Source organism: Chiloscyllium punctatum, chromosome 22 (assembly GCF_047496795.1).
Source record: "Chiloscyllium punctatum isolate Juve2018m chromosome 22, sChiPun1.3, whole genome shotgun sequence".
Lineage (NCBI taxonomy): Eukaryota > Metazoa > Chordata > Chondrichthyes > Orectolobiformes > Hemiscylliidae > Chiloscyllium > Chiloscyllium punctatum.
The window spans coordinates 25064143-25077594 of NC_092760.1; the positions used below are offsets into that span (position 1 = coordinate 25064143).

At 46.1% G+C, this 13452-nt stretch overlaps 1 protein-coding gene across 1 annotated transcript in view; it reads left to right on the forward strand.

Annotated features, from left to right (window-relative positions):
* Positions 1-12901: 12901 nt before the first annotated feature.
* spi1b (Spi-1 proto-oncogene b) overlaps positions 12902-13452 on the forward strand; it is a 43050-nt gene continuing 42499 nt past the window's right edge. Inside the window, exons 1-2 of the mRNA XM_072591903.1 lie at positions 12902-13137; positions 13227-13320. Coding sequence (XP_072448004.1) covers positions 13114-13137; positions 13227-13320 — 118 coding nt within the window. The 5' untranslated portion in view covers positions 12902-13113. The remainder of the gene's footprint in view (positions 13138-13226; positions 13321-13452) is intronic.

The window sequence follows — 13452 nt, forward strand, 5'->3', positions numbered from 1 at the left end:
CAGACACAAGGAGAATGTGCAAACTCCACACAGACAGTCACCCGAGGCTGGAATACGAATTCGGGGCCCTGGCGCTGTGAGACTAACCACTAACCACTGAGCCACAAGTTCAATGGGACTTTCCTGGATGAGGCAATGTCGATCTTTCACTGGCTACCCAGCCTGCTGTTGAGACATCTCAATAAGCTTCCACTTGTGCTTCCTGTCCTTCCCTGTCATTAGTGTATCAGTGACAGACCTCAGAAGGCTCTCTCTCTTGCCCTTCTCTAATCTGAGTTGGGCTAACATTCATAGCAGACATGGAGAGTGATTCGATGGCTCTCGTACTATCATCATTTCTTACTCAGGTCAAAACTTTGTGCTTATCTTCACTTCCAGTCTGTGGTATTAGGAGTTGTGTCATTATTGGTCAACTGCAGTGCAGGCTTACAGTGGCTCGGTGTTTCTTTACTTGCTCACAGAATATGGGTGTTGCTGGCTAGGCGAGCACTCTTTACTCATCCCAAACTAAACAGTGCTGTAGGTCACTAGGCTGATAGATGTATGGAGGGACTGTCTTATGAGGAGAGGTTGGGCCAGTACTCATTGGAATAGAGAAGAATTAGATTAGATTCCCTCCAGTGTGGAAACGGGCCCTTCAGCCCAACAAGTCCACACCGACCCTCCGAAGAGAAACCAGCCCAGACCCATTTCACTCGGGCTAATACACCTAACACTATGGATAATTTAGCATGGCCAATTCACCTAACCTGCACGTCTTTGGATTGTGGGAGGAAACCCACACAGACACGGAGAGAATGTGCAAACTCCACACAGACAGTTGCCCGAGGCTGCAATTGAACCCAGGTCTCTGGCTCTGTAAGACAGCAGTGCTAACCACGGAGCCACCGGGCCACCCAGTGGGTCATCTTTCGACTGTGGTGGACCTGTTTTAAAAACCATGTTGAAATTACAAGTTAAATATTTTCATGACTTAACTGGGAGTTGTGCACTGATAATCCCACTGCTTCCCAAGCCATCACAAAGCATACCCGACTGACCGCTATTCAGGAAATCAACAATTCACAGCAGGTTTCAACATTAACAGGAAGAGTAGATTTTACTGAAACGTAGGTGATTCTTAGCCCTCACAGGGTAGATGTGGAGAGCTGTTTCCCTTGGGAGGGAATCTATAACCAGCGAGCATAATCTCAAAGTATGGGGTCACCCATTTAAGATAGAAATGACGAGGAACTTTTTCTCTCCGAGAGTTGTGAATCTGTGGATCTTTTTTAAACCATAATGGGCTGTCAAGGCTGGATTATTAAGTTTGCTTGGTGGAGCAGACTCAATGGGCTGAATGGCCTCTCTCTGCTCCTGTGACTTATGAAGTCACAGACTGGGTAGGCCAGGCTTTTTGTCAATTGTAATGTCTGTTGGCAGTCATAACTGACACATCACTCTGCTGTCTAGCACATGACCTAATGTCCTTTCCCAACCGCTAGCAGCTGTTTAGGTGAGAATATGGCAACCCTGAAGATTTTAGGTGCCCGTAAGCATTTCAGATTAACTTGCTGCTGGAACCAAAACCAGATTCTCTCAAACACATTATCTGGTTCAATTGGTCAAGACTTCACCATCACTATTGAGCTAGAAATTCTCTGAAGACTTCATCCAGAGAGAGCGGGACTGTGTTACTTCATCTTATTTTAGAAATTGCAAGGGTGTGGTTGTCATTATCGTTTTTGGGGTTCCCCTTTCACCTGGATGGGGAATATAATGTCATTATGAGGACGTGGCAGTGCAGCACAGGCTTAACAGGAGGACGGGTCATGAAGACAAGTCGGATATATCCTCTCAGGTACAGTGCTGCACCACTCCATTTGCTGTGAATTTCTTACTGAACCCTCCTGATTACACAAGACTAGATCCAAAATAGCCTGCCCTTTAATTGGTTCCTTGAAACCAGGATTTCAAAAACCAAACTGCATCTGTACAATGACACATCTTAAACATTATTCCTGTAAAATGTGGCTTCCCCAGTAGATTAATGTCTGCCATGATATTTAGAACATAGAACATAGAACAATACAGTGTAGAACAGGCCCTTCAGCCCTCAATGTTGCGCCAACCCGTGAACTATTCTCAGCTCATCCCCCTACACTATCTCATCATCACCCATGTGTTTACCCAAGGATTGCTTAAATCTCCCTAATGAGTTGACTACATTGGCAGGTAGGGCATTCCATGCCCGTATCACTCTCTGAGTAAAGAACTTGCCTCTGACACCTGTCTTAAATCGATCACCCCTCAATTTGTGGTTATGTCCCCTCGTAAAAGCTGACATCATCATCCTAGGAAAAAGACTTTCACTGTCTATCCTATCTAATCCTCTGATCATCTTGTATGTCTCTATCAAATCTCCTCTTAGCCTTCTTCTTTCCAATGAGAACAGATCCAAGTCTCTCACCCTTTCCTCATCAGACTTTCCCTTCAGACCAGGCAACATCCTGGTAAATCTCCTCTGCACCTTTTCCAATGCTTCCACATCCTTCCTGTAATATGTGGACCAGAACTGTACACAATATTCCGAATGCGGCTGCACTAGCGTTTGTACAGTTGCAGCATGACATTGCAGCTCCGGAACTCAATCCCTCTACCAATGAAACCTAACACACCGTATGCCTACAACAGCATTATCAACCTGGGTGGCAACTTTCAGGGATCCATGGACATGGACTCTGCAACCTGTAACATTCTTCCACACTGTCCGCTACTCTGCTGACTTTAGTGTCATCTGCCAGTATACTAACCCATCCACCTATGCCTGTATCTGAAGTCATTTATAAAAATGACAAACAGCAGTGGTCCCAAAACAGATGCTTGTGACACATCGCTACTAACCGGAACTTATCAGCGACATTTGATCAAAAATTCAGTTCCTGCCAATTTTAGGATATTCCCTGGGTTTTTTCTCTTTATGATCTCTAGACAGTTATCTCACACTATTGTCCATTACTCAACCTCATATACTCACCACGCCTGCATACTATGGTGCCCTCCCCTGCTGTGGAAGTACTTGCCGCGACTGGGATTTTCGAAGATTCATACGCCCACCATCATGTACTCCAACTGTACTCCAGCTCAAACACTGCCAACCAGGGGGGGGGGGCTGGGCAGCCCAATGTGCTGACAGGGACCTGTAAATATATTATTAAGATGCTCAAGCTTAGAACATAGAACATAAAACATTACAGCGCAGTACAGGCCCTTCAGCCCTCAATGTTGCACCAATCTGTGGAACCAATCTGAAGCTCATCTGACTTACACTATTCCATTTTCATCCATATGTTTTATCCCAAGACCATTAAAGTTGGCGAGTCTACTATTGTTGCAGACAGCGCATTCCACGCCATTACTACTTTCTGAGTAAAGAAACTACCTTTGACATCTGCCCTATACCTATCACCCCTCAATTTAAAGCTATATCCCCTTGTGCTAGCTAAATCCATCTAAGGGAGAAGTCTCTCACCGTGCACGCTATCTAACTCTCTGATTATCTTACATGTCTCAATTAAGTCACCTCTCAACCTTCTTCTCTCTAACAAAATAATCTCAAGTCCTTCAGACGTTCCTCGTAAGATCTTCCCTCCATATCAGGCAACATCCTGGTAAATCTCCTCTGAACTCTTTCTAAAGCTTCCACATCCTTCCTATAATGGGGTGACACAATTCTCCAAGTGCGGCCCCGCACCAGAGTTTTGTACAGCTGCAGCATGATCTCTGAAACTCAATCCCTCTACCATTAAAAGCTAACACACCATATGCTTTCTTAACAACATCATCCCTGTGCCTAAGAAGGCGCATGCAGCATGTCTCAATGACTACCGCACAGTGGCCCTAATTTCGGTGGTCATGAAGTGCGTTGAAAGGCTGATCATGGCATTAATCAACTCCAGCCTCCCCACTATTCTTGACCCACTCCAATTTGTCTATCGGACCAACAGATCCACATCAGATGCCATATCACTTGTCCTTCACTCCTCCCTAGAACATCTTGACACCAAGAACAGCTATGTAAGAATCCTACTCATTGACTAGTTTAGCCTTCAACACTATTATCCCCTCGAGACTGATTACTAAACTTAGTGATCTCGGATTAGGTCCCACTCTCTGCACTGGATCCTCAGTTTCCTGACCCACAGGCCACAATCAGTGAAGATTGGGGACAATATTTCATCCTCACTAACACTCAACACTGTAGCCCCCCCAGGAGTGCGTACTTAGCCCCCTACTGTACTCACTGTATACCCATGACTGTGTCGCTAAATGCCAGACCAATGCCATTTACAAGTTCTCTGATGATACCACTATAGTCGGTCGAATCTCAGATGGCAATGAAACAGACGACAGACAGGGGGGTGGAAGACCTGGAAAAATGGTGCAGTGAGAACAACCTAGCTCTCAATGCCGGCAAAACCAAGGAAGTCATTATTGACTTTCAGCGGGATGTTACTCATGTCTCCTTAACAGCACAGAGGTGGAACAAGTTGAGAGTGTCAAGCTCCTGGGAGTGGTCATCCACAACAAGCTTTCTTGGACTCTTCATGTGGATGTTCTGGTTACAAAGGCTCAACAATGTCTCTTCTTCCTCAGGCAGCTGAGGAAATTTGGCATGATGGTGAATACCCTTGCCAACTTTTATAGGTGTGCCATCTAGAGCATTCTGTCAGGATGTATCACTATCTGGTATGGGCAACTGTACCATTCAAGATCGGAGACGGTTACAGAGAGTGGTGAACTCAGCTCAGACAATCACAAAGGCCAACTTCCCATCTATAGAATCCATCTACCAGGCCCGCCATCAAGGAAAGGCCGCCTGCATTCTCAAAGATCCATCCCACCCTGGCAATGTTTTTCTACAATCTCTACCATCGGGGAGAAGGTACAGAAGCCTGAACACATGCACCAGCTTGTACCCTACTATTGTTAGAATATACTGAATGGACTCACAAGCTCTTAACATTCACCTATACTTGTGTTTTGTTTTTGCTGCTGTTTACCTATTATTTACTATCTATGCTACTTAACTCTGTGATCTGCCTGTATTGCTCGCAAGACAAAGCTTTTCACTGTGCCTTGGTACCCATGACAATAAGTTCAATTCAATTCAATTTAATTCAACCCTGTCAGCCTGGGTGGCAACTTTCAGGGATCTATGTACATGGACACTGAGATCTCTGCTCAGCTACATGACCAAGAATCTTACCATTAGCCCAGTTCTCTGCATTCCTGTTGCTCCTTCTGAAGTGAATCACCTCACATTTTTTCACATTAAACTCCATTTGCCACCTCTCTTATCTCCTCAGACTCCACGCACAACTTCCCACTACTGTCCTTGATTGGCCCTAATCTTAGTCTGATCATTCTTTTATTCCTGATATATCTATAGAAACTTCAATGTTTTCCTTGATCCTATCTGTCAAAAGCTTCTCATGTCCCCTCCTGGTTCTTCTTAGCTCTCTCTTTAGGTCTTTCCTGGCTAGCTTGTAACTCTCAAGCAACCAAACTGAGCCTTCACATCTCATCCTAACATAAGCTTTCTTCTTCCTCAACTTCCTTGGTAAACCATGTCTCCCTCACTCGACCACTTCCTCCCTGCCTGACAGGTACATACTTATCAAGGACCCGCAGTTGCTGATCCTTGAATAAGCTCCACATCTCTATTGTGCCCATCCCCTGCAGTTTCCTCCCCATCCTCTGCATCCTAAAGCTTGCCTACTTGCATCATAATTGCCTTTCCCCCAGGTATAATTCTTACCCTGAAACATATACCTATCCCTTTCCATCGCTGAAGTAAACATAACCGAATTGTGGTCACTATCACCGAAGTGCTCATCTACCTCCAAATCTAATACCTGGCCGGGTTCATTACCCAGTACCAAATCCAATGTGGCCTCGCCCCTTGTTAGTATGTCTACATACTGTGTCAGGAAAGCGTTGGACAAAAACTGACCCATCTAAAGTACTCAAACTATAGTATTCCCAGTCAATATTTGGGAAGTTGAAGTCCCACTTAACAACCACCCTGTTACTCTCACTCCCATCCAGAATCATCTAGTTTCTACCCTTATTGTGTAAGTCATTCTCTCTCATCTCAGACAGAGGTTGAAAATAGAAGCAGGAGTACACCATTTCGCTCTTCAGGCCTGCCCTACTGTCCATTATGATCATCCAACTCATGACAACACTAGGTTATAGTCCAACAGGTTTAATTGGCAGCACTAGCTTTCGGAGCAACGCTCCTTCATCAGGCGGTTCAGGACTTTATGCCTTCCTCCTCCTCTTGGGCAGAAGACACCGATTCCTCCGATTAAGTATTTGCAAGACTGCTCCCTACACCCTCTCCCTTCTCAGATACTGACCTGATGAAGGAGCAGCACTCAGAAAGCTAGTGCTTCCAATTAAATCTGTTGGACTATAACCTGGTGTTGTGTGATTTTTAAGTTTGTACACCCTAGTCCAACGGTGGCACCTCCAAATCAAAATTACTAATTATTCCTTTCCCATTGTGCAATAACCAGGGTAGGATAGCCTGTCCTGAAGTTGGTTCCTCAATGTACTGATCCAGAAAACCATCCAGGATTTCCTCCTCGATGGTCCTGTTACAGACTCCATTACAAATACCCATTGAGGGAGTCAGTTTCTGAGATGGGGGAGGGTGCAGGGAGCAGCCTTGCCAATACTTCATCTGAGGGATCTGTATCTTCTTCCCAAGAGGAGGAGGAAGGTATAATGTCCTGAAGAGCTGTTAAGACTGAGACTGTGCAGGCACTGCTGGTGTCTATGGACTCAATGAAAGTAGTAGTACAACAAGCAATGAAGAAGGCAAATGATTTGTTGCATTTGAGTATAATAGCAGACCATACCTGGAGTATTGTGTGCGGTTTTTGTCTCTTTTTATTGAAGGTGACGGAGGGAGTACAGCCAAGGTTTATCCAGACTGATTCCTGGGATAGCAGGACTGACTTATGAGGAGGTTGGATTGGTCAGGATTATGTTCACTGGAGCTCAGAAGAGTGAGTGGGTATCTCATAGGAACCTATGAAATTGTAATAAGACTAGACAGGGTAAACACATGAGGAATGTTCCCAATAATAGAGGAGTCCAGAATCAAAAGTCACAGCCTTAGGATAAGGAGTAGACCATTTCGGACTGAGATGAGGGGGAATTTCTTCACCCAGAGAGTGGTGACCTTACGGAATTCTCTGCCACTGGACACTGTTGAGGTTAAAACATTGAAAACTTTCAAGAAAGTAGGGGGTTTCAATGGTTAGCATTGATTTGAGTATTGTAGTCACATTTACTTAAGTACAGTGAAAAGCTTTGTTTGCGAGAAATATAGGCAAATCATAGTAAACAAGGACATACAGATCATCGGGTGCTTTTCTTACAGTCCTGGGCACAGCGGTTGCTCTAACAGGCCATTATGCACGCGGATATAATGGTGCATCTGTAAATGTTGGTGAGAGTCTTTATGGACATGTCAGATTCCCAAGACACCTGAGGAAGAAGAGTGAGACAAAAAAAAGAAAGGAAATTAGTAGGAAGTGGTGTTCGGGGAATTGACGAGAGAACTTAAGAAAGTGGCCCTCAAAATAGTTGAGCATTGGTGGTCATGTCTCAAGCCTCTACAGACTCTGCACAGTTCCTCTGGGTTGGAGGGTAGCTAATGTAGCCCCAGTATTTTAAAAAGGAGATAGAGAGAGAGTTGAATTATACAGCAGTTAGCCTGACATTAGTGGTAGAGAAAATGCGCAAATCCAATATAAAAGATTGAATAGTATAGCACTTCAAAAACAATGACAGGATCAGATATAGTCAGCACGGATTTAGGAAAGATTAATCATACTTAACAAATCTACTGGAACTCTTTGACGATGCAACTAATACAGTTAATGAGGGGGATACACCAGTGGATGTGGTTTATTTGAGCCTTTAAAACAATTTTGATAAAGTCTGTCATAAGAAGTTAGCATGTAAAACTAAAACACACGGGATTGGGGTGGTCTACTGACTTGGAGAGAGAACTGGCTGACTAGACAGGAAACAAACAGCAGGAATAAATAGGTCATGTTCTGAGTGGTAGCTAGTGACTAGTTGGCTCCTGCAGGAGTCAGTGCTTGGACCCCAACAATTCACAATATATATTCATGAGTTAAGTGAGACAACTAAATATAATATCTCCAACTTACAGGTGACTCAAGGCTGGGTGGGAGAGTAAACTGTGAGGAGGACTCAGAGATGCTTCAGTGCGATTTGGTCAAGTTGAGTGAATGGGCAAATGCATGACAGATAAATTATGATGTGGATAAATGTTAGATTACCCACTTTAGTAGCAAAAAACATCAAGGTGGATTATTATCTTTTTGGCAAAGGTTGGGACAGGGACAGGTGCAATGAATCCTGGGTGCACTTGTACACCAGTCGCTAAGGATAAGCGAGCAGTTACAGCAGGCAGTGAAGAAGGCAGATGGGGTTCATAGCAAGAGGAGCCGGGATCCCCTGCTGTAATCATACAGGGCTTTGAAGACACCACCACTGGAGTACTGTGTGCAGTTTGAGTCTCCTTATCTGAGAAAAGATGCTCTGACTATGAAGGGGCTGTGACAAAGGTTTGCCAGATTGATCAAAAACCCAAAAGAGCGACAAATGCTGGAAATCAGAAACAAAAGAAGAAATTGATGAATGAGGATTACTGAACCTGAAATGCTAATGCTGTTTTCTTTTCACCAATGCCACCAGACCTGCTGAGTTTTTCCAGAAAATGTTGTTGTTGTTTAGCAGACAGGTTCCTGGAATGGCAGAACTGATGCATGAGGATAAGGTCGGATTATATTCACTAGAATTTAGAAGAATGAAGGGGGATTTCAGAGAAACCTATTAAACTCTAACAGAATGGGACAGGGTAAATGCAGGAAGGGTGTTCCTCATGACTGGGGAGTCCAGAGTCAAAGGTCACTGTTTAACGATACAGTGTTTAAGGACTCAGATGAGGAGAAATCTCCTCACCCAGAACGTATGGAGCCTGTAGAATTCTCTGCCACAAAAGAAATTGAGGCCAAAACATGGAATGTTTTCAAGGAGGAGATCAATATAGTTCTTAGGACTTAAGGGATCAAAGGGTCTGGGGCAAAAGAACAGGGCACTGGGTTGGATGATCAGCTGTGATCATACTGAATGTCTCAAGGGGTCAAATGGTTACACCTATTCCTATTTTCTGTGTTTAACACAAGTGCCAGGCAATGACCAACTCTACAAGTGAGAGTCTCATCATCGTCCCTTGACATTCACTGGCATCTCCATCATTGAATCCTCAACAATAAACATCCTTCGGGTTACCATTGACCAGAAACTGAATGGTACCTTCCATATAAATACAGTAGCTACAACAATAGGTCACAGGCAAGGAATCCTGCAACAAGTAACTCACCTGCTGGCACCCAGAGCTTATCCACCATCTAAAAATCAGAAATGTGCTGGAATGCTCCCCTTGCCTGGATGGATACAACTCCAACAACACTCAAGAAGCTTTACACCATCCAGGACAATGCAACAGCTTAACTGGCACCACATCCACTCCCTCCAACATTCATGCTCAGTACCAGCAGTGTGTACTGTCTACAAGATGCACTGCAGAGATTCACTGAAGTTCCTCAGACAGCATCTTCCAAACCCACAACCACTTTCATCTGGAAGATAATGGCAACAGATACATGGGAACACCACCCCCTGCAAGTTCCCCTCCAAGCCACTCAACATCCTGGCTTTGAAATATATTACCAATGTTGCTGAGTCAAAATCTTGGAATTACCTCCATCCCTGGCAGCATTGGGTGTGTACTCACAGCACATGGACTGCAGTAGTTCAAGAAGGCAGCTCACCACCACCTTCTCAAGGGTAGTTAGGATGGGCAATAAATGCGGGCCCAGCCAGTGATGCCCACGTTCCCTGAGTGAATAAAGAAATTGCAATCCTTTACTCAACCATGGGTGCTCAGCACCAAGAGAAGGTGATACGGAGATGAGGCATCTCGACATCACTCCCGACGCTTTGTAGGAAAATCTCTGCAGAGTTTCATCTTTCTTTCCTGGCTTGGAGACAATTGTGCGAGTTATGCTTCAACAAAGGTAGCTGGCTATATTTATGCACTGAAAACTGTAAGTTAATAAGCTTTGCTCGAGGAAGCTGTTTTTGTAATAATCTAGTTTTTATTTGTTAACTGTAGAAACTTGGCTGATTTGTTTCCAATAATGAGCTATATTCAATCTACAATGCATAGGGTGGTACGGTGGCTCGGTAGTTGGCCCTGCTGCCTCACAGCACGAGAGACCAGGTTCAATTCCAGCCTCGGGCAACTGTCTGCGTGGTGTTGCACGTTCTCCCCGTGTCAGCGTGGATTTGCTCTGGTTTCCTCCCACAGTCCAAAGATGTGTAGGCTAGATGAATTGGCCATGCTAAATTGCCTATAATGTTCAGCAATCTGTACATTAAAGGTAGATGTAGAGGAATGGGTTTGGGTGGGATACTCCTTCGTGGGTTGGTGTGGACTTGTCGGGCTGAAGCTGTAGGGATTATTGGTAATATCACCTCCCTTTCAAATTCAGCTATTGCTGTGGGAGAAGTCAATCCACCTTCCAAGGAATGTAATATAATGAATGATTAGAATATAATAAGTGGAGGAAATTAGCAAGAGTGTGCATTAACAGGATATTTGTATTATTAGGAGTGTGTTATCTGGATCTGCGCAGAATCCGAAGAATATAGTGACAAGCTGTTTCCTAGAAAAATGTATGAAAATAGTAAAACGGGGAATAATATAAGAGAACTACAGTCATCATTTGTAAAAGTGAAAGTTCAGAACTGATAGCTCAACAGTCTGATAACAGCTGGGGTTGTGTTAACAGGAGGAAACTAAATGTTAATACACTGTTGGAAGTGTTGTCTTTTGGAATGAGGTGTTAATTCCAGGCCACGCCTGCCTTTTCAGGTGGGTACAAAAGATACAGGGAATTTCCCTAGGGCAATATTTATCCCCCAAACAAAAATAAACATTTATCTCATTGCTCAAGGTGGGATCTTGCTGTGCGCAGATAGGCTGCCATATTTCCTGCAAACAACAAAGCAGAATTTCACTGGCATTTTCAAGGAGACACTGGGGGAGAGAGGTTCACTCGAGGGGATAGGGTCCAGAATGTACTGTCCGAGAGTGTGGGGGGGGAGGCAAGTTCACTCAAGGGGTTAGAGTATGGAATGTACTGTCTGAGAGTGTGGGGGAGGGGGGGGAATTCACTCGAGGGGTTAGGGTCTGGAATGTACTGCCTGAGGGTGTGGGGAGAGGCACGTTCACTCGAGGGGTTAGGGTCTAGAATGTACTGTCTGAGTGTGTGGGGGGAGGCAGGTTCACACAAGGGGGTAGGGTCTGGAATGTACTGTCTGAGAGTGTGGGGGAGACAGGTTCACTCAAGGGGTTAGGGTCTAGAATGTACTGTCTGAGAGTGTGGGGGAGGCAGGTTCACTCGAGGGGTTAGGATCTTGAATGTACTGTCTGAGGGTGTGGGGGGAGGCAGGTTCACTCAAATGGTTAGCGTCTGGAATTTACTGTATGAGAGTGTGGGGGGAGGCAGGTTCACTCGAGGGGTTAGGGTCTGGATTGTACTGTTTGAGAATGTGGGGGGGCAGGTTCACTCAAGAGGTTAGGGTCTGGAATGAACTGTCTGAGAATGTGGGGGAGGCAGGTTCACTCGAGGGGTTAGGGTATGGAATGTACTGTCTGAGAGTGTGGGGAGAGGCAGGTTCACTCAAGAGGTTAGGGTCTGGAATGAACTGTCTGAGAATGTGGGGGAGGCAGGTTCACTCGAGGGGTTATGGTCTGGAATGTACTGTCTGAGAGTGTGGGGGGACAGCAGGTTCACTCGAGGGGTTAGGGTCTGGAATATACTGTCTGAGAGTGTTGGGGAGGCAGGTTCACTCGAGGGGTTAGGGTCTGGAATATACTGTCTGAGAGTGTGGGGAGAGGCAGGTTCACTTGAGGGGTTAGGGTCTGGAATGTACTGTCTGAGAGTGTGGGGGGAGGCAGTTTCACTCGAGGGGTTAGGGTCTGGAATGTACTGTCTGAGAGTGTTGGGGAGGCAGGTTCACTCGAGGGGTTAGGGTCTGGAATATACTGTCTGAGAGTGTGGGGGGAGGCAGGTTCACTCGAGGGGTTAGGGTCTGGAATATACTGTCGGAGAGTGTGGGGGGAGGCAGGTTCACTCGAGGGGTTAGGATCTGGAATGAACTGTCTGAGAATGTGGGGAGAGGCGGGTTCACTCGAGGGTTTTGGGTCTGGAGTGTACTGTCGGAGAGTGTGGGAGGGGGGGTGGCATTTTAATAATGGCCTTCAAACTCATATTGGAAACAGTGGAGAGAGACGGAACTATGGGTCGAGCTGAATTGGTGTGGCAGACAGCTGCACATACATGATGGGCCGAACGGCCTCTTTCAGTGCTGGAACCATACTCGGTCTCTCTGTCGGATATGGGTTGCAATGTGGTGCCCCTTTATTTGAGGGGGGGGGGGACTGAGTGCAATGCTTCATCTCTCGAAGCAATCTTCCCGTTCAGCCTTGAGAAGGTAAGCCTGCACTCACAGCCGTGTCTCTCTCTCTCTCTCTCTCTCCAACCCCGGGTGGGGTGGGGGTGAAGGAGAGAGGGACCCGCCAGGTTTGTGTCTGTTTGCCCGTCTCTGAGAGCTCACAGCCGGCTGAGTCTGGGTGACTGCCGTGTTGGGGCGGCCGCTGGGGTTGCCTGCTCTCTTGTAGAGGTGGAGTCTGGTGACACCAGTGTTTGACCATGAAGTTCCTGTTTGACGGGTGCCGGTCACCCACCACCCTGGGGAGACAGTAGCTTCGGACCGACCCACTGACCCTCCTCCGAGTCAGCAGGGAACCTGTTCACCCAGACTCCACATTGGGGCGACGGGAGAGGACACTCTCGGCTCGCTGCTGGAGACTCGGGGAGGGAAAACCAGGGAGTATGTATCTGGCTGCCTGACCTACATCTCTAGGAAGAAGCAGACCCCGTCCGTCCGGCTATGGAAGGCTATCTGATCGCTCCGGTAAGTACAAGTCTGTGACTCTCCAGCGACCATGGGGTCCGCTGCTCTGTGGCCGCTTGTTTAACTGTGACTCTCTTTAAAACTTGCAGTACCCCGAGGATATTGCCCCTTACGACAGCGAGGTGTACAGACAGCCCCATGAGTATTACACTTACCTGGGCAGCGATGGGGACAGCCACAGCGGTGAGTTAGTTCATCTGTCTTCCTCTCCAACCCATCTCTCTCCTTCCTCGCTGTCCTTAACTGACCTCCTAAAACTGACGTCCTAAAACTGACCTCTCTCAAGTTGTTGTTTTCGGTCAGGGAGACACCGTC